General features: G+C 53.6%; 2 protein-coding genes across 5 annotated transcripts; one reads left to right on the forward strand and one right to left on the reverse strand.

The window, feature by feature from the left end:
- The first annotated feature begins 1,764 nt into the window (after positions 1 to 1,764).
- On the forward strand, positions 1,765 to 8,001 carry ENO3 (enolase 3). 3 transcript variants are annotated; one of them, XM_008009982.3, is made up of 12 exons: positions 1,765 to 1,875; positions 2,511 to 2,597; positions 3,193 to 3,288; positions 3,446 to 3,504; positions 3,661 to 3,730; positions 4,101 to 4,234; positions 6,078 to 6,300; positions 6,410 to 6,607; positions 6,814 to 7,015; positions 7,443 to 7,551; positions 7,701 to 7,759; positions 7,847 to 8,001. In XM_008009982.3, exons 2-12 carry the CDS (start codon positions 2,513 to 2,515, stop codon positions 7,914 to 7,916), a joined length of 1,305 nt encoding a protein of 434 aa, XP_008008173.1. In that variant the 5' UTR covers positions 1,765 to 1,875; positions 2,511 to 2,512; the 3' UTR covers positions 7,917 to 8,001. The 3 variants fall into 3 exon arrangements, with proteins under 3 accessions (XP_008008173.1, XP_008008174.1, XP_037843342.1); XM_008009983.3 differs by having other exon boundaries at positions 1,779 to 1,870; XM_037987414.2 differs by having other exon boundaries at positions 1,783 to 1,875; positions 2,408 to 2,597.
- A 2,405-nt stretch (positions 8,002 to 10,406) lies between these two features.
- SPAG7 (sperm associated antigen 7) lies at positions 10,407 to 19,174 on the reverse strand. Of its 2 annotated transcripts, none has more exons than XM_008009985.3 (7): positions 19,016 to 19,174; positions 11,967 to 12,034; positions 11,639 to 11,727; positions 11,414 to 11,498; positions 11,202 to 11,291; positions 10,940 to 11,096; positions 10,407 to 10,823 (listed from the first exon to the last, which is right to left on the reverse strand). In XM_008009985.3, exons 1-7 carry the CDS (start codon positions 19,098 to 19,100, stop codon positions 10,714 to 10,716), a joined length of 684 nt encoding a protein of 227 aa, XP_008008176.1. In that variant the 5' UTR covers positions 19,101 to 19,174; the 3' UTR covers positions 10,407 to 10,713. The 2 variants fall into 2 exon arrangements, with proteins under 2 accessions (XP_008008176.1, XP_037843341.1); XM_037987413.2 differs by having other exon boundaries at positions 11,967 to 12,136; positions 19,016 to 19,104.
- Positions 19,175 to 19,198: the final 24 nt, after the last annotated feature.

A 19,198-nucleotide genomic window follows, 5' to 3' on the forward strand; every position in this document is an offset into this window, starting at 1 on the left:
CCCTTCTCTGGATCGGCTCTAGCCCAGGGCCTTATCCCATATCCCAGCCGCGCCTGCCCCGGGCAGGCAATGTCTGGATCACCAGCCGTGTCCCTTGGCCTGAGTCTGCAGAGGTCACTGAGCGCGGACACCCGCGGGGTTTAACAGGCGGGGCTATTTTTCGAGGCGGAAGAATACTCAAGTTGCAAGAGTGGCAACTTTTTCAAGAAGGGGAAAGTCCCACTTCGGGCCCTTTGGGTTTTTTCTCAGTCAGATGTGCGCTCGCCGCCACCTGGGGAGGGCGGGGCGGCCGGGCGGCGGCCGCGGTGAAGCCGTCTTCTCCGACCCGCCGCCGAAGGCTGGGCAGCTTCCGGAGCCTGGGTTAGGGGCGCGAGGTCACGGAGCGCGGCCCGGGCGGAAAGGGGCTTGGTTTTTTCTCTCCTCCTCCCGAGCGCGGCGCGCATCCCTGGCGTCCACGCCGAACCCCACAGTCCCCGACGCCCCTCGAGCCCGTGTTCCTCGACAGCCGCGCGGCTGAGTCACTGGCGGGCTCGGGCGGGGCCGCACCCGGGCACGTGGCGGCGCTCCCCGCCCGCCATCTCCTGACCCCTGACCCGCCGCACCCCCACCCTAGGGTGGAAAAATCCCGGGAGGAGCGGCCTGAGATGAGAGGGCGGGGCGAGATGGGAGACGGGACGGGTGGCGGGGCAGGTGGCCTGAGGTGGGGGCTGGGAGGCCGCGCTGGCCGGCGGGGCGGGGAGCAGGGGTGGGGAGAGGGAGGCGGGGGTGAGTCACCGGGCGCGGGCTGCCCCGGCGCCGGCGGGAAGGGCCTCCGAGTCGAGCCCCGTGACCCCAGCCGTTCGGCTGGCATGGCTGCAGAGGAGCTCGGGGCAGACCCCGCACTGGCCCCAGAGCCGGCAAGGTGGAGATCTCTACCGAGAGCAGAGACCCACCTCCCCGCAGTGCTACGGCGGGGCGCCGGAGGAGCCCCAGGCGTGCAGAAGCTCACAAAGGGCCACCCGTCCTCGGTCCATTCATTTTTGTTCACTGTTGATTCAACCCCATTCATTGATGGGCTGGGGCCGTGCGCTGAGCGCCCACAGTCGGTGGGGAGAAGGGCTCTGACCAATAGTCCCCACGCCGGGCGACAAGTGCTGTCCCAGCGTTATCAATCGGGCGCCGCGCCAGCCGAGAGGGCCCGTCTAAATTTGTCTCCTGGCCCCTAATTCATCCCCACCCTGGCTGGCCTGGAGAGGGTAGGATGGGGCGGCGCCGATAATGGCCGTTATGAGGACCCTAAGAGGTGAGACCCTCTCGCCTTCTGGGGTGGGGGGGTTCAATTTTAGACGTCAGAGCTTGCCCAGAAGTCCCCTCCCTTCCCCCACTGAGGGCAGAGGCCCGCCCAGCGATCTGAGCGTGTGTGGACGTCAATCCTGCAGCCCCTCTTCCAGGCCCCCTCCCCAGGCTTGCAGGGCTCAGGTTACCCCTGGCCTTTCCTAAAGGTCACACATTCCTCTTGACGTTTGCAAAAGGGGAATGTAATCCTGGGGTGGGGGAGACCCCTCATCTGAAGCCCCTCCCCTGCTCCTCCCAAAGGGTGGAATTAAAACAGGGACTGTTACTGGGGGACGGAAAGAAAGTGGGGGATAGTAGTTGACCTTTGGTAAGGGGGCAGGTGCCCAGGGCCAGAGGCTTCTGCTTTAGGCTGTAGTGGGCACTTGGCTGCCAGCCCAGTGTGAAGGGGGGAGGATGGAGAGAGAGAGAGGCGGGGCTGGCTGGGGACCCAGTGGCTCAGGGATAAATGCGCAGCCTGAGAGGGGGTGAGCTGACACTGTCCCAGCTGCCACCTAGACTCGGAGCTCCATCCAAACCTCCAACGAAGACATCCCAGGTCAGGTAAATCTTCCAGCCCCCGAGGTGGACGTAGTAAAGGGTGCGCATGGTGTTGAGTTGGAGGAAGTGGGGGACGTTTCTGCTTTTTTTTCTCCTGGGACTGGAGGTGCTTGAAAAAGCTGGGGGAAGGGCGGCTGGAGCAAGCAGATGGGACAAACTCTGGGAGCACCCAAGGATCTAGGGAAAGGAGGCTGTGAGGAGGGGCAGTAAGGATGGATAGAGAAGGGCAGCTAGAGTTGGAACCTGGTAGGGAACTGGGGGCCCAAGAGGATATCGGAGCAGGAAAATGAGAACCAGAAAGGATTTGAAGGCCACCAGCGGTGAAGAACAGATTGCTTGACCAGAGGGTGGAAGGAGAAGGCCTAAGTGCAGCCCTGGGGGAGGTGGGGGCTTGGGGAGTGATGGCATCCTAGGAGCCATAGATGAGAGGCCCCTGGATTCTTAGGATGGGAGGGTGGAATAAGAGCTGTTCTGAGTGGGGGAGGGGGCTGCGCCTGCCTCTTTGGTCTGTGACCTTTTTGTAGGGTATTTTTAGCTCCAGCACCTGCCTTCTTGGAGTGGGGAAGACTCTTAAAGGGCAAGGGATTTCTGGTTCCTTAAGAGATCAACTGTCTACACTCACACCTCCTGTCCTGCAGCCATGGCCATGCAGAAAATCTTTGCCCGGGAAATCCTGGACTCCAGGGGCAACCCCACAGTGGAGGTGGACCTGCACACAGCCAAGGGTAACATGAGGCCCATTGGATAGGCTTGCCCCAGAAGACCCCAACTCTTTGGCCTTTACCCCCCAATTCTGTGCCATATCTTCTCCTTTCTCTCAGGTTCCCTTTCCCAGACTTCTTCCCAAGCCCTCTTCCAAAATGGAACCAGAGCTGGAAGCTGGGAGAAGAGGAGAAGCAGGAGTCTCTCTCTGCACTGCCTCCTGTCCCTGAGCTTAGAGAGGATACCTCAGCCCTTTGAGGGGTAGAGGGGACTCCCTGGGAGCTCTTTTTTTTTTTTTTTTTTTTGAGACTGAGTCTCGCTCTGTCACCCAGGCTGGAGTGCAGTGGTGCAATCTCGGCTCACTGCAACCTCCACCTCCCAGGTTCAAGCGATTCTCATGCCTCAACCTCCCAAGTAGCTGGGATTACATGCCTGTGCCATCACGCCCAGCTAATTTTTGTATTTTTAGTAGAGACGGTTTCACCATGTTGGCCAGGCTGGTCTTGAACTCTTGACCTCAAGTGATCCACCTGCCTAGGCCTCCCAAAGTGCTGGAATTACAGGCATGAGCCACTTGGCCTAGCCATCCCTGTGATCTTCCAATTCCTCCTGCCCCAGGCCGATTCCGAGCAGCTGTGCCCAGTGGGGCTTCCACGGGTATCTATGAAGCTCTGGAACTAAGAGATGGGGACAAAGGCCGCTACCTGGGGAAAGGTGAGGAGACACCAGTGCAGGAGTCTGTGTGGGTGGCTTTAGGACATGGGTGCACAATGGGTAGAGGACCGGAACCCCCAAAGCTCTTGAGGAGCTGGGGTCCACAGAAAGAGGCCCAATTGATTGAGATCCAAACCTCGTCCTCTGGCCTGTCTAGGAGTCCTGAAGGCTGTGGAGCACATCAACAAGACTCTAGGCCCTGCTCTGCTGGAAAAGGCAAGTGGGGAAGCCGGCTCCCTGGAGTCTCCTCTCCATGCCCCTGCTCCCTCACCCCAGACACGCCTCTCCCCATTTTCACTTATCCTCCCCTTGTACGTGCCCTGACTTCTGAGAAATCTGACCTCCTCTCCCCTCTCAAACCCACCCTTCCAGAAACTAAGTGTTGTGGATCAAGAAAAAGTTGACAAATTTATGATTGAGCTGGATGGGACCGAGAATAAGTGTGAGTGAAGGGCAGCGGTGGGGAAGGGTTGAGGTATGGGAGAGATGGTGAGAGGCCACAGGGGTGAGGCCTGATGGGTTATTTCTGAGTCCCCCATTTTGGGTCACACCGCAGCTGGATGGATTTGTGTTCATTCCACAGGCATTTCCTATGCCTGCCCTCTGCCAGGCCTGGGCTGGGCCGTGGACACAGACATGCAGCTGACACATTCCCCCGGGGTGGGGGCTCCCAGAGCTACTCAGGCGGTAGGAGAGAGATCTGTTAACCAATTCTTCATGCTCAGTGGTTTGGAGCTCTGGCGTCTTCCTGGAGTAGCCACCCCAAACCCGGAAGAAGCTCTCATCCTTTCTTCCCGCTTGCCTCCTTCCAGCCAAGTTTGGGGCCAATGCCATCCTGGGCGTGTCCTTGGCCGTGTGTAAGGCAGGAGCAGCTGAGAAGGGGGTCCCCCTGTACCGCCACATCGCAGATCTCGCTGGGAACCCTGACCTCATACTCCCAGTGCCAGTAAGTGCAGCTACCCGCCCCCACTAGATCTCGCTGTGACACAGCCACCCCCACCCAGCCAGGGATGCCCCCATGGAAAATCCACCTTTCAGACCAGCTCCTAAGAAGCAGTTTCCTGAAACTGAATCTCTCCTGCTGTGGTCCAGCCCCTCCCTCTTTCCCACAATCCAAACCTTCCCTGAAGCCTCTATGTGCTTCCTTCCCTGCCATATAACCCAGTTCCTTCCCATTCCAATCCTAGGCTGGGTCACTCCAGCCTCATTCCAACCCCGCACCCTACACCCCACACCCCAAATCATATTGAGAGTTTCTTTGAGGCAAAGATCTTGGCATTTCTTTGTATCTTCTTGAGTCCTTCTTACACCAGTGCCCTCTTAATGAATGGAAACTCTTTGAATTTAATCTCAATAATAATGTTACCATTTCTTGTTACTTACTAGGAAGATTGCATAAGAGCATGGACTCTAGAGATAGATTGCTGGGTTTGAATCCTGGCTCTGCCTGTTATTAGTTGTATGATATTAGGCAAGTTCTTTAACTGCTCCGTCTCAGTTTCCCCATCTGTAAAATGGGGGGTAATAATGATACCAATGAATAGAGGTGTTTTGAGAATGAAATGGGCTTATATATGTAAAGTACTTAGTGCCTGGCAGGTAGTAAATGCCATATAAAAGTGTTAGCTATGGCTGGGCGCGGTGGCTCACGCCTGTAATCCCAGCACTTTGGGAGGCCGAGGTGGGTGGATCACGAGGTCAGTGGTTCGAGACCAGCCTGACCAACATGGTGAAACCCCATCTCTACTAAAAATACAAAAAATTAGCTGGGCATGGTGGTGGGCGCCTGTAATTGCAGCTACTCAGGAGGCTGAGGCAGGAGAATTTCTTGAACCCGGGAGGCGGAGGTTGCAGTGAGCCGAGATCGTGCCACTGCACTCCAGCCTGGGCAAAAGAGCAAGACTCCATCTAAAAAAAAAAAAGGCCGGGCGCGGTGGCTCATGCCTGTAATCCCAGCACTTTGGGAGGCCGAGATGGGCAGATCATGAGGTCAGGAGATCAAGACCATCCTGGCTAACATGATGAAATCCCGTCTCTACTAAAAATACAAAAATTAGCCGGGCATGGTGGCGGGCGCCTGTAGTCCCAGCTACACGGGAGGCTGAGGCAGGAGAATGGCGTGAACCCGGGAGGCGGAGCTTGCAGTGAGCCGAGATCGGGCCACTGCACTCCAGCCTGGGCAACAGAGCCAGACTCCGTCTCAAAAAAAAAAAAAAGTGTTAGCTATTATATACTAGGCACATGCTAAGAACTTTACATTCAATTTCTCTAATTTTCAGCAAAAGATCCTACAGGGAAGTAGGTGCTATCCCCATTTTATAGAAATGAGGAAAGAGAGGCTGGGCGTGGTGGCTCACGCCTGTAATCCCAGCACTTTGGGAGGCCAAGGCGGGCAGATCATGAGGTCAGGAGTTCGACAGCAGCCTGACCAACGTGGTGAAACCCTGTCTCTACTAAAAATACAAAAATTACCCGGGCATGGTGGCGCCCGCCTATAGTCCCAGCTACTTGGGAGGCTAAGGCAGGAGAATCACTTGAACCCGGGAGGCAGAGGTTGCGGTAAGCCGAAATTGCACCATTGCCCTCCAGCCTGGTGACAAAGCGAGTCTCTGTCTCAAGAAAAAAAAAAAAAAAAAATGAGGAAAGAGGCTCTTGAGCAAAATTACTCATCCTAGACCACTGAGCTAGTAAGTAGGGAAGCCAGGTTTCCACCCCAACACCCCCCGCCCCCGTCCCTTCTTGAGCCCTCATGCCCCAGCCCAGGTCCAGACACCCTCTCCCCATCTCAGGCCTTCAATGTGATCAACGGGGGCTCCCATGCTGGAAACAAGCTGGCCATGCAGGAGTTCATGATTCTGCCTGTGGGAGCCAGCTCCTTCAAGGAAGCCATGCGCATTGGTGCTGAGGTCTACCACCACCTTAAGGGGGTCATCAAGGCCAAATATGGGAAGGATGCCACCAATGTGGGTGATGAAGGTGGCTTCGCACCCAACATCCTGGAGAACAATGAGGGTCAGTGCTGAGCACCCTGGGGGGCAGACCCCCTGGATCTCCACATGGGCAGGGGAGGCTGTAGACAAGGGGTGCTGGAGTCTCAGGTCCTTTCTTGGTCCTCCCCCAGCCCTGGAGCTGCTGAAGACAGCCATCCAGGCAGCTGGTTACCCAGACAAGGTGGTGATCGGCATGGATGTGGCAGCATCTGAGTTCTATCGCAATGGGAAGTACGATCTTGACTTCAAGTCGCCCGATGATCCCGCACGGCACATCACTGGGGAGAAGCTCGGAGAGCTCTATAAGAGCTTTATCAAGAACTATCCTGGTGAGGCGCTCAGGTGTCCCAGTGTTCCTGCCCGAATCCCCTGCAGCTGCCTAATATCCTGATTTCAGTGACCTGCTTTACCATGGGCTTGGATCCTTCCAATCCTTAGCCCCATTGAAATCCCCATTTAAGCTCTTCTGCCCTGTTACCCATCCATGAGGGGCCTTCTGACCTCTAGCCCTGTCTCTGCTCCCAAACCCCACCAGTGGTCTCCATCGAGGACCCCTTTGACCAGGATGACTGGGCCACTTGGACCTCCTTCCTCTCGGGGGTGAACATCCAGATTGTGGGGGATGACCTGACAGTCACCAACCCCAAGAGGATTGCCCAGGCCGTTGAGAAGAAGGCCTGCAACTGTCTGCTGCTAAAGGTCAACCAGATTGGCTCGGTGACCGAATCAATCCAGGCGTGAGTGTCTCCTGACCCTGAGGCTCACCATCGCCTCCCTCTGCCCCAGCTCTGCCCACTCCAGCTACAGTCTCACCCACTAACTCCAAGCTTACCTTTCCCCTGGCACCTGACCTACCCACACGTTGATCTCAAGGCTTTGACTAATCCTTGGCCTGACTCCAAGAGCTTTGCCACTGTGGCCCTGTCATGACCCCCAACCCGCAGCCCACATCATTCCTCTCTTAGATTCTCCTCTTCTCACCAGCATCTCAAGAGCCCAAAATCAAGATGAGAATTCTTTTCCTCTCCTACTTCCCAAAGAACTTAGTCACTGCCCTCCCTGCAGAGTGCTTGCTACCCAAACAGCAGGGACAGGCCCCACCCAACCCCTGCTTTCCCACTGAGGAGTTTCTAGAAAGCCACATCAAATGTCCTCTCCACTCAGGTGCAAACTGGCTCAGTCTAATGGCTGGGGGGTGATGGTGAGCCACCGCTCTGGGGAGACTGAGGACACATTCATTGCTGACCTTGTGGTGGGGCTCTGCACAGGACAGGTACTTGCAGCTTCTGTCTACTGGGTGTCTCACCAAGTTTTCTTGGGGTCCCTGGCCTCCTGCCTCTGAGGTGAATGTTCCCTTGGGGCCAGGTCCAACCCCTCCTCTCCAACCTCACCCAACCCTCCAAATCCTTCTTCCCTCATCAGATCAAGACTGGCGCCCCCTGCCGCTCAGAGCGTCTGGCCAAATACAACCAACTCATGAGGTACAGCGGGAAGAGTGGGCCTGGGCATTGGGGTGCTGGAGGCCGTGAGGTTGGAAGGCAGCAGCCCTGACCTTGCCTGCATTCTAGGATCGAGGAGGCTCTTGGGGACAAGGCAGTCTTTGCTGGACGCAAGTTCCGTAACCCAAAGGCCAAGTGAGAAGCTGGAGGCTCCAGGAAAGAAATCCTGGACCGACCCAGGTCTTCCAGACCTGCTTCCTGAAATAAACACTAGTGCCAACCAAGACAGCTGTGTGCTTCTTTGTGGGAGCGAGGGGAGGGATGCTGGTTTCTGGGCTGAGCTGGGAAAGACAGGAGGTGGAGAGATGGGAGCAGGGAGGGGAGGCAAATAGATGTGTAACCCACTAGGACAAAGAGGAGGTGAGGGACTCAGAGAGGAAGCTGGGTGGATCTAGAACAGAGGTGTTCACATTTCCAAAGGAGGTAGGGGGAAGCAGATGCTATATGGTAAAATGAGGCAGAGTTGCCAGTGGAGCCAGGCATGGTGGCGCACACCTGTAGCCCCATCTACCTGGGAAGCTGAGTTGAGAGGATCGCTTGAGCCCAGGAGGTCGAGGCTGCGGTACACTCTGTTCGTACCACTGCACTCCAGCCTGGGCTGCAGAGCAAGACCCTGTCTCAAAGCAACAACAACAACAACAACAAAAACGAAAACAAAAAACTAAATAAAGAGTTTCAGAGGGAGTAAGAAACCAGCTCCAGGAGAGGGGAGCAGGGTGGGGCTGAGGGTCCTGCCACCACCATGAGGGGGAAGCTGGCTGTGAAGTAAATGGCCTGCAGAGGACACTAGAGTGAGGCTGCAGTCCCAGTGAGGGCTTTGTGAGGATGAGAGTGATAATGACAGTGATAATGACAGGATCTGAAACTGTTCCAAATATTTGACACGTATTGTCCTGCGCAATTGTTCAAACAGGTCTGTCAGATAGCTGCCATAATTATCCTTATTTTACAGGTGAGGAAACTGAGGTACAAAAGGTTAAATGCCTTACCCAAAGTAACGGTTGGCAGCTGGCAGGATTAGGATCCAAAGCCAAGGTATTTGACTCCAGCAATTATACTCTTGTATCTTTATTTTGAGCCAGCTTCTGGATCTGTCACCCAGGCAGGAGTGCAGTGATGCGATCACAGTTCACTGTAGCCTCAAACTCCTGGGCTCAAGCAATCCTCTTGCCTCAGCCTGCAAAGTAGCTGGGACTACAAGTGCACACCACCATGCATGGCTAATTTTTTTTTTTTTTTTTTTTTTTTTTTTTTTTTTGAGGCGGAGTTTCGCTCTGTCGCCCAGGCTGGAGTGCAGTGGCCGGATCTCAGCTCACTGCAAGCTCCGCCTCCCGGGTTCACGCCATTCTCCTGCCTCAGCCTCCCGAGTAGCTGGGACTACAGGCGCCCGCCACCTCGCCCGGCTAGATTTTTTGTATTTTTTAGTAGAGACGGGGTTTCACCGGGTTAGCCAGGATGGTCTTGATCTCCTGACCTCGTGATCCGCCCGTCTCGGCCTCCCAAAGTGCTGGGATTACAGGCTTGAGCCACCGCGCCCGGCCACATGGCTAATTTTTAAATTTTGTATATTTTATTTTCTTTTTGTAGAGAAGGTTTGTGGCCTAGACTGATCTCAAACTCCCGGAGTCAAGTGATTCTCCTGCCTCGGCCTCCCAAAATGCTGGGAGTACAGGTGTGAGTCACTGCACCCAGCCAATTTTTAAATTTAATGTAATTTAATTTAATTTTTATTTATTTATTTTTTGAGACAGAGTCTTGCTCTGTCCCCCAGCCTGGAGTGCAGTGGCAGGACTCGGCTCACTGCAAGCTCTGCCTCCCGGGTTCACGCCATTCTCCTGCCTCAACCTCCTGAGTAGCTGGGACTACAGGCGCCCGCCACCACGCCCGGCTAATTTTTTTGTATTTTTAGTAGAGACGGGGTTTCACCATGTTAGCCAGGATGGTCTCCATCTCCTGACCTCATGATCCGCCTGCCTCAGCCTCCCAAAGTGCTGGGATTGCAGGTGTGAGCCACCGCGCCCGGCCAATTTTTTAATTTTGTAGAGAGAAAGTCTCACTATGTTGCCCAGGCTGATCTTGACCTCCTGGCCTCAAGTGATCCTCCAGCCTTGGCCTCCTAAAATGCTGGGATTACAGGTGTGAGCCACTGTGCCCAGCCTCTGATTGCACTCTTAAAATACTGCATCTTATAAAACCCTCTGGGCTGGGCACAGTGGCTCACACTTGTAATCCCAGCACTTTGGGAGGCTGAGGTGGGCAGATCACCTGAGGTTGGGAGTTAGAGACCAGCCTGGCCAATATGATGAAACCCTGTCTCTACTAAACACACAAAAAATTACCCGGGTGTGGTGGCACATGCCTGTAATCCCAGCTACTCAGGAGGCTGAGGCAGGAGAATCGCTTGAACCCTGGAGGCGGAGGTTGCAGTGAACCGAGATCACACTACTACACTCTAGCCTGGGCAACAAAGACTCCGTCTCAAAACAAACAAAAAACCTCTGATAGTGTCATCTGGCCATGTTTAACCTACACAAACAGCAATTTTATGCTGTTCAGCTGAAAATTATTCCCCTTCTTCTCTACCAGTGGCTCCAGGACCCACCTTTCTGGGCACAAACCAACCAGGATATTGGGTTAAACAGCATTTATTGAATGTAAAGTACCCCAGCCCCATGGGGAAGAAAATTCCAAGAACAGGGAATCATACAGATTAAATACCCACTGTGCATTCACACTCTCACACAAACACACACACACCACACACATATCCACGCTCCAACAGTGACAAATCAAACACCTGTTTTCCCCCAGCCCGCGGGACAGCTGGTAGGAGGCGGTTCAGAGGTGGGGCTCCAGGATGGGTTCTAATAGCAGCAGCCTAGTCCCTCCCTGCCCCCTGCCCTGCCCCAGGGATCAAAGGGAGCTGGGCGGGGCGCCTACGAGGTTGGTGGCAACTCTTCCCCACTCTGCCGCAGACGCTTCTTGGCTCTGATCTCATTCATAGCCTCTTCAATGGAGCGTGTGTCCCTCTTATTGGCCACGGGCACTAGGGGCAGAGAGGAGGGTAGGGAGGACTTAGAAACCCGTACCTCAGCCTCCACTGCCCTCCCACCACATCCTATGCTCCTCTCCCAGCCACCCCCGGCTGCACTGTGGCCTCACCACAGCCGTAGGTTTTATTGGCCTGCAGCATGTGGGCTGCGTCTTTCGCTGCTCCCTTGCCAATGAGGTGGCTGTACTTGTCCTTGTAGTCGCTAGCAGGGCTCACCACCACGGGCCCCTGCTGGGCTGCCTCCTCCTCCTGCCTCTGAGCCAGCTCCTAGGGGTGAAAGTGGGGGCACTGGTGCTCAGGGCCCCAGCCCAAATCCCCACCCCTCCCAGGTGGTGGGCTTCTGGGCCCCAAGGGCTGCCAAGCATAGCTCACCTTCAGCTTCCGCTTCTCCTCAGCCTTCTGGGGATCCCATTCCTCTCCACGACGGTAGGAGTCTAGCTCTTCATCTGAGGGTGCAAACTCCTGGAGAAGGGCACAATGATGGGGTCAGAGTCCATACAAATGTTTCATTTCATTCCTTCGTCGGGGAGAGGGGAGAAGGCCACAAAGGGGAGAGGAGAGAAAGAGGAACTCAGGTCTTTTACCTTTTTGAAGATCATGACATAGCGACAGTCATCATCTTCCCCAAAGGAGAAGGATGTCAGGCCAGCCACTTCCACTACATCATGTCTGGGATGGGACAGCAGAGGGGAAAGAGTATCGTGAGCCAGGAGCGGGCCTAGTGCCCTCCTCTGGAGGAGCCCCCTGCTGGCCCTTTCATGCCCCGCTAGCCACCCATTTCCTTCTTCCCCCAGCCCCTGGACACTCACAGTATGCTCCTCTCGATCTTGTTCATTGGCTGAAACTTTTTCTTGATCTGCCCACTGTCTTGAATGAAATCTGACACCTCCTTCTCCATCTTGGGAGAGGGGAAAGGAACAAGATATGAAACAATGGCTCCACCCAAGTACCCCCCTCCCCAGCTGAGTTGGCGGCCCTTCTACGCCTCCCCAGCACCCTCCCGAGCCTCCATGCCACTGGCTTCCAGGCATCACCTCTCTCGAGACATTTTCAGCAAAACTGAGTCCTCAACCTTCCAATTTTAACTTATTGGAAGTCCTTCCTGAGTCTGCCTTTGATCACTCCAGTTGTTCTCACCCTTTTACGAAACTCCACTTTCTGTTGTTTCTCTTGCTCTTGTAGTTTCTTCAGGCGGGCAGCCTGTTCTGGGGGTGAGAAATGGCAGCATGAAGCCGGGGCTGGAAGCATGGATGGGGAAGGTTTCTAAGTCTTCAAGTGAAGTGTGGTGCCCCCTGGGAAGTGTCAGGCTGGGAAGGTAGGATTAGCGTTTATTCATCAAGCATTTATTGATGTTTATTCTACCTAATAGTCCCCCTTATCCACGGGGGCTCTCAGTGGATGCCTGAAATTGTGGATAGTACTGACCCTTATATATACTATGTCTTTTTCTACACATACATGGCTATGATAAAGTTTAACTTATAAATTAGGCACAGTAAGAGATTAAGAATAACAAGCCAGGCACGGTGGCTCAAGCCTATATCCCAGCACTTTGGGAGGCCAAGGCGGGTGGATCACCTGAGGTCAGGAGTTCGAGACCAGCCTAGTCAACATGGTGAAACCCCATCTCTACTAAAAATACAAAAATTAGCCAGGTGTGGTGGTGGGCACCTATAATTTCAGCCACTGGGGAGGCTGAGGCAGGAGAATTTCTTGAACCTGAGAGGCAGAGGTTGCAGTGAGCTGAGATCGTGCCATTACACTCCAGCCTGGGCAACAAGAGTGAAATTCTGTCTCAAAAGAAAAAAAAAAAAAAAAAAAGAGAGATGGCTGGGCGCGGTGGCTCACACCTGTAATCCCAGCACTTTGGGAGGCCGAGGTGGGCGGATCATGAGGTCATGAGATCGAGACCATCCTGGCTAACACGGTGAAACCCCATCTCTACTAAAAAATATATATATACAAAAAATTAGCCAGGCGTGGTGGTGGGTGCCTGTAATCCCAGCTACTTGGGAGGCTGAGGCAGGAGAATGGCATGAACCTGGGAGGCGGAGCTTGCAGTGAGCCGAGATGGCGCCAATGCACTTCAGCCTGGGCGACAGAGCTAGACTCCACCTCAGAGAAAAAAAAAAAAAAAAGAGAGAGAGAGAAAAAAAAACAATAATACAATAGAACACTTATAACAATGTACTGAAATAAAAGTTTGTGGCTGTGCTCTCTCTCTCTCTCAAAATATCTTATTGTATATAATAGTTCCGGGCTGCAGGTAACTAAAACCTTGGAAAGCAAAACCTTGGATAAGGGAGAGCAGGGACTACTGTATCTGGCACCAGGCGAGACCCTGAAGTACTGAGATGATTAAGACACAATGTGGCCCTTCAAGAGTTCCCAGTTTAGTGGAAGTGACAAAGATCAGAATAATGCTTAACCCCCTTTTCCAACTCCACTGGGGAAACCAATGAACAAACATTGATTCATTGATTGATTTTTGAGATGGAGGCTCACTCTGTCACCCAGGCTGGAGTGCAGTGGCATGATCTCAGCTTGCTGCAACCTCCGCCTCCCGGGTTCAAGCGATTCTCCTGCCTCAGCCTCCCAAGTAGCTGGGATTACAGGCACACACCACCACACCCAGCTAATTTTTGTATTTTTAGTAGAGATAGGGTTTCCCCATGTTGGCCAGGCTGGTCTCGAACTCCTGAGCGCAGGTGATCCACCCACCTCGGCCTCCCAAAGTGCTGGGATTACAGGCGTGAGCCACTGCACCCGGCCTATATATTTATTTCTGGGACAGGATCTCACTTTATTGCCCAGGCTGGAGTGCACTGGCACAATCACAGCTCACTGCAGCCTAGACCTCCCTGGCTCAAGGGATCCTCCTACCTTAGCTTCTCAAGTAGCTGGGGCCACAGCCGTGTGCCTCCATGCTCAGCTACTTTTTAAAAAATAATTAAACAAAAATATTTGTGAGATGAGGTCTCACTACGTTGCCCAGGATGGTTTTTTTTTTTTTTTTTTTTGAGACGGAGTCTCACCCTGTCACACAGGCTGGAGTGCAATGGCACAGTCTTGGCTGACTGCAACCTCTGCCTCCCAGGTTCAAGAGATTCTCCCGCCTCAGCCTCCCAAGCAGCTGGGACTACAGGCGTGTGGCACCACACCTGGCTAATTTTTGTATTTTTAGTAGAGATGGGGTTTCAGTATGTTGGTCAGACTTGTCTCGAACTCCTGATCTCGTGATCTGCCCACCTCAGCCTCCCAAAGTGCTGAGATTATAAGTGTGGGCCCAGGCTGGTCTTGAACTCAGCTTCAAATACCCCTCCCACCTGGGCCTCTCAAACTGCTTGAGAGGCTTGGGCCTCCGCACCTAGCCTTGGATTTTTTTTTTTAAGTTTTCTGTTAAGATGGGGTCTCAGTTTGTTGCCCAGCCTGGTCTCCAACTGGCTTCAAGCAATCCTCCCACCTTGGCCTTCCAAAGTGTTGGGATTATAGGTGTGAGCCACCATGCCCGGACTATAGTTAGTTCTTTGTACATTGTGGGCATTAAATAAATGTTTGGGCTGAGTGTGGTGGCTTACGTATATAATCCCAGCATTTTGGAAGGCCAAGGTGGGAGGACTGCTTGAGGTCAGAAGTTCGAGACCAGTGTGGGCAATATAGTGAGACCCTGTCTCTACAAAAAATAAAGAATTAGTCAGGCATCGTGATGCATGCCTGTAGTCCCAGCTACTCGGGAGGTTGAGGTAGGAAGCTCACTTGAGCCCGAGAGGTCTAGGTGACAGAGCAAGACCCTGTCAAAAAAAAAAAAAAAGAAGAACTATAATGCATCTGGGAAGGAAAAGAGACTCAGACCCTGGCCTCAAAGAGTCTATCATCTCGTTGTCTACACAGCAAAGGGGAATTTTTTTTTTTTTTGAGACAGAACCTCGTTTTGTCACCCAGGCTGGAGTGCAGTGGCATGATCTCGGCTCACTGCAACCTCCGCCTCCTGGGTTCAAGCGATTCTTCTGCCTCAGCTGTCTGAGTAGCTGGGACTATAGGCACCCGCCACCACACCCAGCTAATTTTTGTATTTTTAGTAGAGATGCGGTTTCACCATATTGGCCAGGCTGGTCTCGAACTCCTGACCTTGTGATCCGCCTGCCTCGGCCTACCAAAGTGCCAGGATTACAGGCTTGAGCCACCGCGCCCGGCCAGAAAGGGGAAATTATTTAACTTCCTATATTTTGTAAAATCCCCCACTTCCCACTTCTACAGACAGGATAAAGCCGAAATGGATAATCTGACACCCTTCTCCTTTGGGAGTCCAAGGTTAGCTGTGAAGGGTCTTTTTTTTCTGAACTCTTGGGCCCAAGAGATCTGCCTGCCTCTTGCCTGAAGATGCCCGAGACCCCATCTTTACAGAAAACGTAAAAAAAAAAAAAAAAAAATAGCCAGGTCTGGGTGCAGAGACTCAAGCTTCTCAAGCAATTTGAGAGGCCAAGGTGGGAGGATCACTTGAGGCTGGGAGTTCAAGACCAGCCTCCCAAAGTGCTGGGATTACAGCAGTGAGTCCCCTCGCCTGGCTAAGGGTCTTATTTAACTTTCTTCCTCTTCCTTCATGCTGCCTCTGGAGGAGGAGGAGGAATTTCTTTCTTTCTTTTTTTTTTTTTTTGAGACGGAGTCTCGCTGTGTCGCACAGGCTGGAGTACAGTGGCGCGATCGCGGCTCACTGCAAGCTCTGCCTCCCGGGTTCACGCCATTCTCCCACCTCAGCCTCCGAGTAGCTGGGACTACAGGCGCCGGCCACCACGCCTGGCTAATTTGTTGTATTTTTAGTAGAGACGGGGTTTCACCATGTTAGCTAGGATGGTCTCGATCTCCTGACCTCCTGATCCACCCGCCTTGGCCTCCCAAAGTGCTGGGATTACAGGCGTGAGCCACCGCGCCCTGCCGAGGAGGAGGAATTTCTAACCCGGGGCCCTCCATGCTTGCCTGTCTTCCCCACGATGTGATTTTACTACCTCTTGAGATTTGGGTGCATGCTTCTTCCTATTCCTGCTCCTCAGCCTGAAATTTTTCTCTCTTTTGCCATTTCAAATCCTTTACATCCTTAAGGCCTCCTTCTTCCACAGGATCTGAATCCTCTCCAGCTGCACTGAACCTCTCCCCATCATTTATTTATTTATTTATTTATTTATTTATTTATTTATTTATTTCGAGACAGAGTCTCGCTCTGTGCCCAGGCTGGAGTGCAGTGGCGCGATCTCGGTTCTCTGCAACCTCTGCCTCCCAGGTTCCAGCGATTCTCATGCCTCAGCCTCCTAAGTAGCTGGGATTACAGGTGTGAACCACCACATCTGGCTAATTTTTTTTTTTTTCTTTTTCTTTTTATGAGATGGAGTTTCGCTCTCTTTGCCCATGCTGGAGTGCAGTGGCGCAATCTTGGCTCACTGCAACCTCTGCTTCCTGGGTTCAAGTAATTCTCCTGCCTCAGCCTCCCAAGTAGCTAGGATCACAGTCATGCGTCACCACACCTGACTAATTTTTGTATTTTTAGTAGAGATGGGGTTTCTCCATGTTGGTGAGGCTGGTCTCAAACTCCCGACCTCAGGTCGGAGTTCATCTGTCCGCCTCAGCCTCCCAAAGTGCTAGGACTATAGGCGTGAGCCACCACGCCCGGCCATTTTTTTGTATTTTTTGTAGAGACGATGTTTCACCATGTTGGCCAGGCTAGTCTTGAACTCCTGACTTCAAGTGATCTGCCTGCCTCAGCCTCCCAAAGTTCTGGGATTATAGGCATGAGCCACGGTGCCCAGCCCTCTCCCCATTTTTTAAAAATAACTCCATGCCTTTGCACATGTTCCTCTGCTTGGAATGCTTTTCCTCTTCTTGCAAACATTGAGATCTACCATGAGTCAGAGTTACTTCTTCCCCTGGGCTCCAAGGTCCTTTGGCTCAGACACCCAGCATAGCATACAGAACTAACGTATCATAACTTTTTGTCTCCTTTAGCATAGTATGAGCTCCTGGAGGGCAGGGATCCTGTTCATCTACTGCTCAGTTATCCTCTGGAGCCCCAGGGCCTGACAGCCTAGGAGCTCTCATCCCTCTGCCCTCACTGACCATCAGGGAATTTCATTTTTTGTTGTTGGAAACAGTCTCAATTTCACTGCCCAGACTGGAGTGCAGTGACGCAATCACCTCTCACTTGCAGCCTCAACCTCCCAGACTCAAGTGATTCTCCCAGCTTTTGGAATTCTCCCAAGATTCTCCGGAGAATTGGGACCACAGGAGCGCGCCACTGAGCCCGGTTATCATTTATTTATTTATTTATTTATTTATGAGACGGAGTCTAGCTCTGCCGCCAGGCTGGAGTGCAGTGGCGCAATCTTGGCTTACTGCAACCTCCGCCTCCCGGGTTCAACCGATTCTCCTGCCTCAGCCTCCTAAGTAGCTGGGATTACAGGCACGCGCCACCACGCCCAGCTAATTTTTGTATTTTTAGTAGAGACAGGGTTTCACCATGTTGGCCAGGATGGTCTCGATCTCTTGGTCTCATGATCGCCCGCCTCGGCCTCCCAAAGTTTTGGGATTACAGGCGTGAGCCACAGCGCCTGGCCAATTTTTGTATTTTTTTGTAGAGACGGGGTTTCTCCATGTTGCCTAGACTGATCTTGAACTCCTGGGCTCAAGTGATCCATCCGCCGCAGCCTCCCAAAGTGGTGGGATTACAGGTGTGAGCTACAAGGCCGGACCCCACTGACTGTTCTTTAACTGGTTTTCGAGTCTTCTCTGCATCTAGAGAAGTGGCATAAGATTATGGTCAAGAACATAGGCTTCAAGCCCAGTCATACCTGGGTTTGAAACTCTGCCACTTACCAAACTAACCATGTGACCTCAGGCGAGTGACTAACTTAAGCTTCCTAGTCTGTCAATGCAGCTGGTGATCACCCACTTAGACAGTCAGTCATCAGAGCATTACAGAATTCCAGTTCCCCGTTCCCATCATGCTTCCTCCTTCCTCAGAGATTTCAAATAGACTCTTCTGCCTGTAACGCTTTGCTTCTCTCTCTCATTTACAGAATTATCTGTTCTGATCTCGGCTCACTGCAGCCTGGGGGAGAAACTCAGGTGGACGCTCTCACAGTTATTTTTCTCTCAGAGCACTTATCAAGTTGGTTATTAAACTTCCATGTGATCACTGCATCAATGAGCGCCCCAGCCCCGGACTGTGGCCTCCCTGAGGGGTACCCCTGGCTCCTAACAGTTGTTCAGGAAATAACGAGACGAAGTGTAGGCATCCAGCACCCCTTGAATACTCGGAAGGCGTCCTGCCTGCCCTGGCCCCCCTGGGGCATGTGGGGAGCCGGGACAGGGTTCGTCCGCGGTCAAGGTCCGCAGGTTTGGGAGTTGGGGTCCTGCATTCCGCCAGGATCATCCCAAGCCCAAACACGACCAACTCCGTGGAGGCTCCCACCGCCCCGCCGGGCCGCGCCCTACGCCGGCCGCCGAACTCCAGCCCGCCCGCAGGGAAGCTACTCAGAGAACGCAAGCGGAGACAGTGGCCAATCGGACCCGGCGGGCATTCTCATCCCTCCAATCAACACTACGATCCGCCAGGGCAGCTCGGGAATTTAAGGCTACAGATGGGAAAAAGGTTGTAGAAAGGAGGCAGAAGGGACTGGGTTAAATCAAGCAGGAGGGGCAAGAAGACACAGAGGACCCAACAACCAATGGGAGTTCTGAGGCTGGGGTGGGTCCGAAGGAAGGTCGAAACGGCCTAGGAGGCAGAGCTTCAAGTTGAGATAGCCAATGGAGATGAAGGCAGAGTAGATGGGCGTGTCCTAAATCCAATCGAAATAGAGCTAGAGGCGGGCGGGGCAGGAATGCGGCAGATTGGAGGCACCCTACCAATCAGACCAGGTCAGCAGCGGACAGGCGGGCCGGTTGGCTAATGGGAAACAAGGACTGCGGAAGGCCAGGGTCGGGAGAAGAGGCAGGAGGCTGGCGCTATCTTTCAGGTAGCCAATCACTGTCCGCTAAGAACAGCGGGCGTGTCAGCAGCCCTTTTAGGGACTCTGAGGGTCTCGGAAGGGGCCTGTGAGGGGTCTTTCAAGGTTGAGGAGGCGGCATCGTCCAAAGAGGGAAAAGTGCGGTCCTGAGAACCGGGCGAAGGAAGGCGGTTGTGAATTTGGGATCCTCACCTCGGGCCTTGCGCCGAGTCTCCTGGTCACCGAGGCTGGGTGGCTTCTCCATGGAGCTCAGGATGGAGCCCAGTAGGTCCGCCATCTTGGGAGTGACTGAGAGGGGGCGGTGCGTCTTAAAGGGAAGGGCGGAATGCCTTTAAGGCCGGAAACACGTCGGAGGCGGAAAATCCCGAGCCCGCC

The sequence above is a fragment of the Chlorocebus sabaeus genome, chromosome 16, assembly GCF_047675955.1.
Source record: "Chlorocebus sabaeus isolate Y175 chromosome 16, mChlSab1.0.hap1, whole genome shotgun sequence".
In the NCBI taxonomy this organism is placed as follows: domain Eukaryota; kingdom Metazoa; phylum Chordata; class Mammalia; order Primates; family Cercopithecidae; genus Chlorocebus; species Chlorocebus sabaeus.

Excerpts from the sequence above, each read along its gene's own strand:
- ENO3 (XM_008009982.3), top strand. The coding sequence starts at position 2,513 with ATGGCCATGCAGAAAATCTTTGCCCGGGAAATCCTGGACTCCAGGGGC. Across the intron at positions 3,505-3,660 it reads GCCCTGCTCTGCTGGAAAAG|AAACTAAGTGTTGTGGATCA; the intron begins GCAAGTGGGGAA and ends CCACCCTTCCAG. Across the intron at positions 6,608-6,813 it reads CTTTATCAAGAACTATCCTG|TGGTCTCCATCGAGGACCCC; the intron begins GTGAGGCGCTCA and ends AAACCCCACCAG.
- SPAG7 (XM_008009985.3), bottom strand. The coding sequence starts at position 19,100 with ATGGCGGACCTACTGGGCTCCATCCTGAGCTCCATGGAGAAGCCACCC. Across the intron at positions 12,035-19,015 it reads GACTCGGCGCAAGGCCCGAG|AACAGGCTGCCCGCCTGAAG; the intron begins GTGAGGATCCCA and ends TCTCACCCCCAG. Across the intron at positions 11,097-11,201 it reads AGGAGAAGCGGAAGCTGAAG|GAGCTGGCTCAGAGGCAGGA; the intron begins GTGAGCTATGCT and ends TTTCACCCCTAG.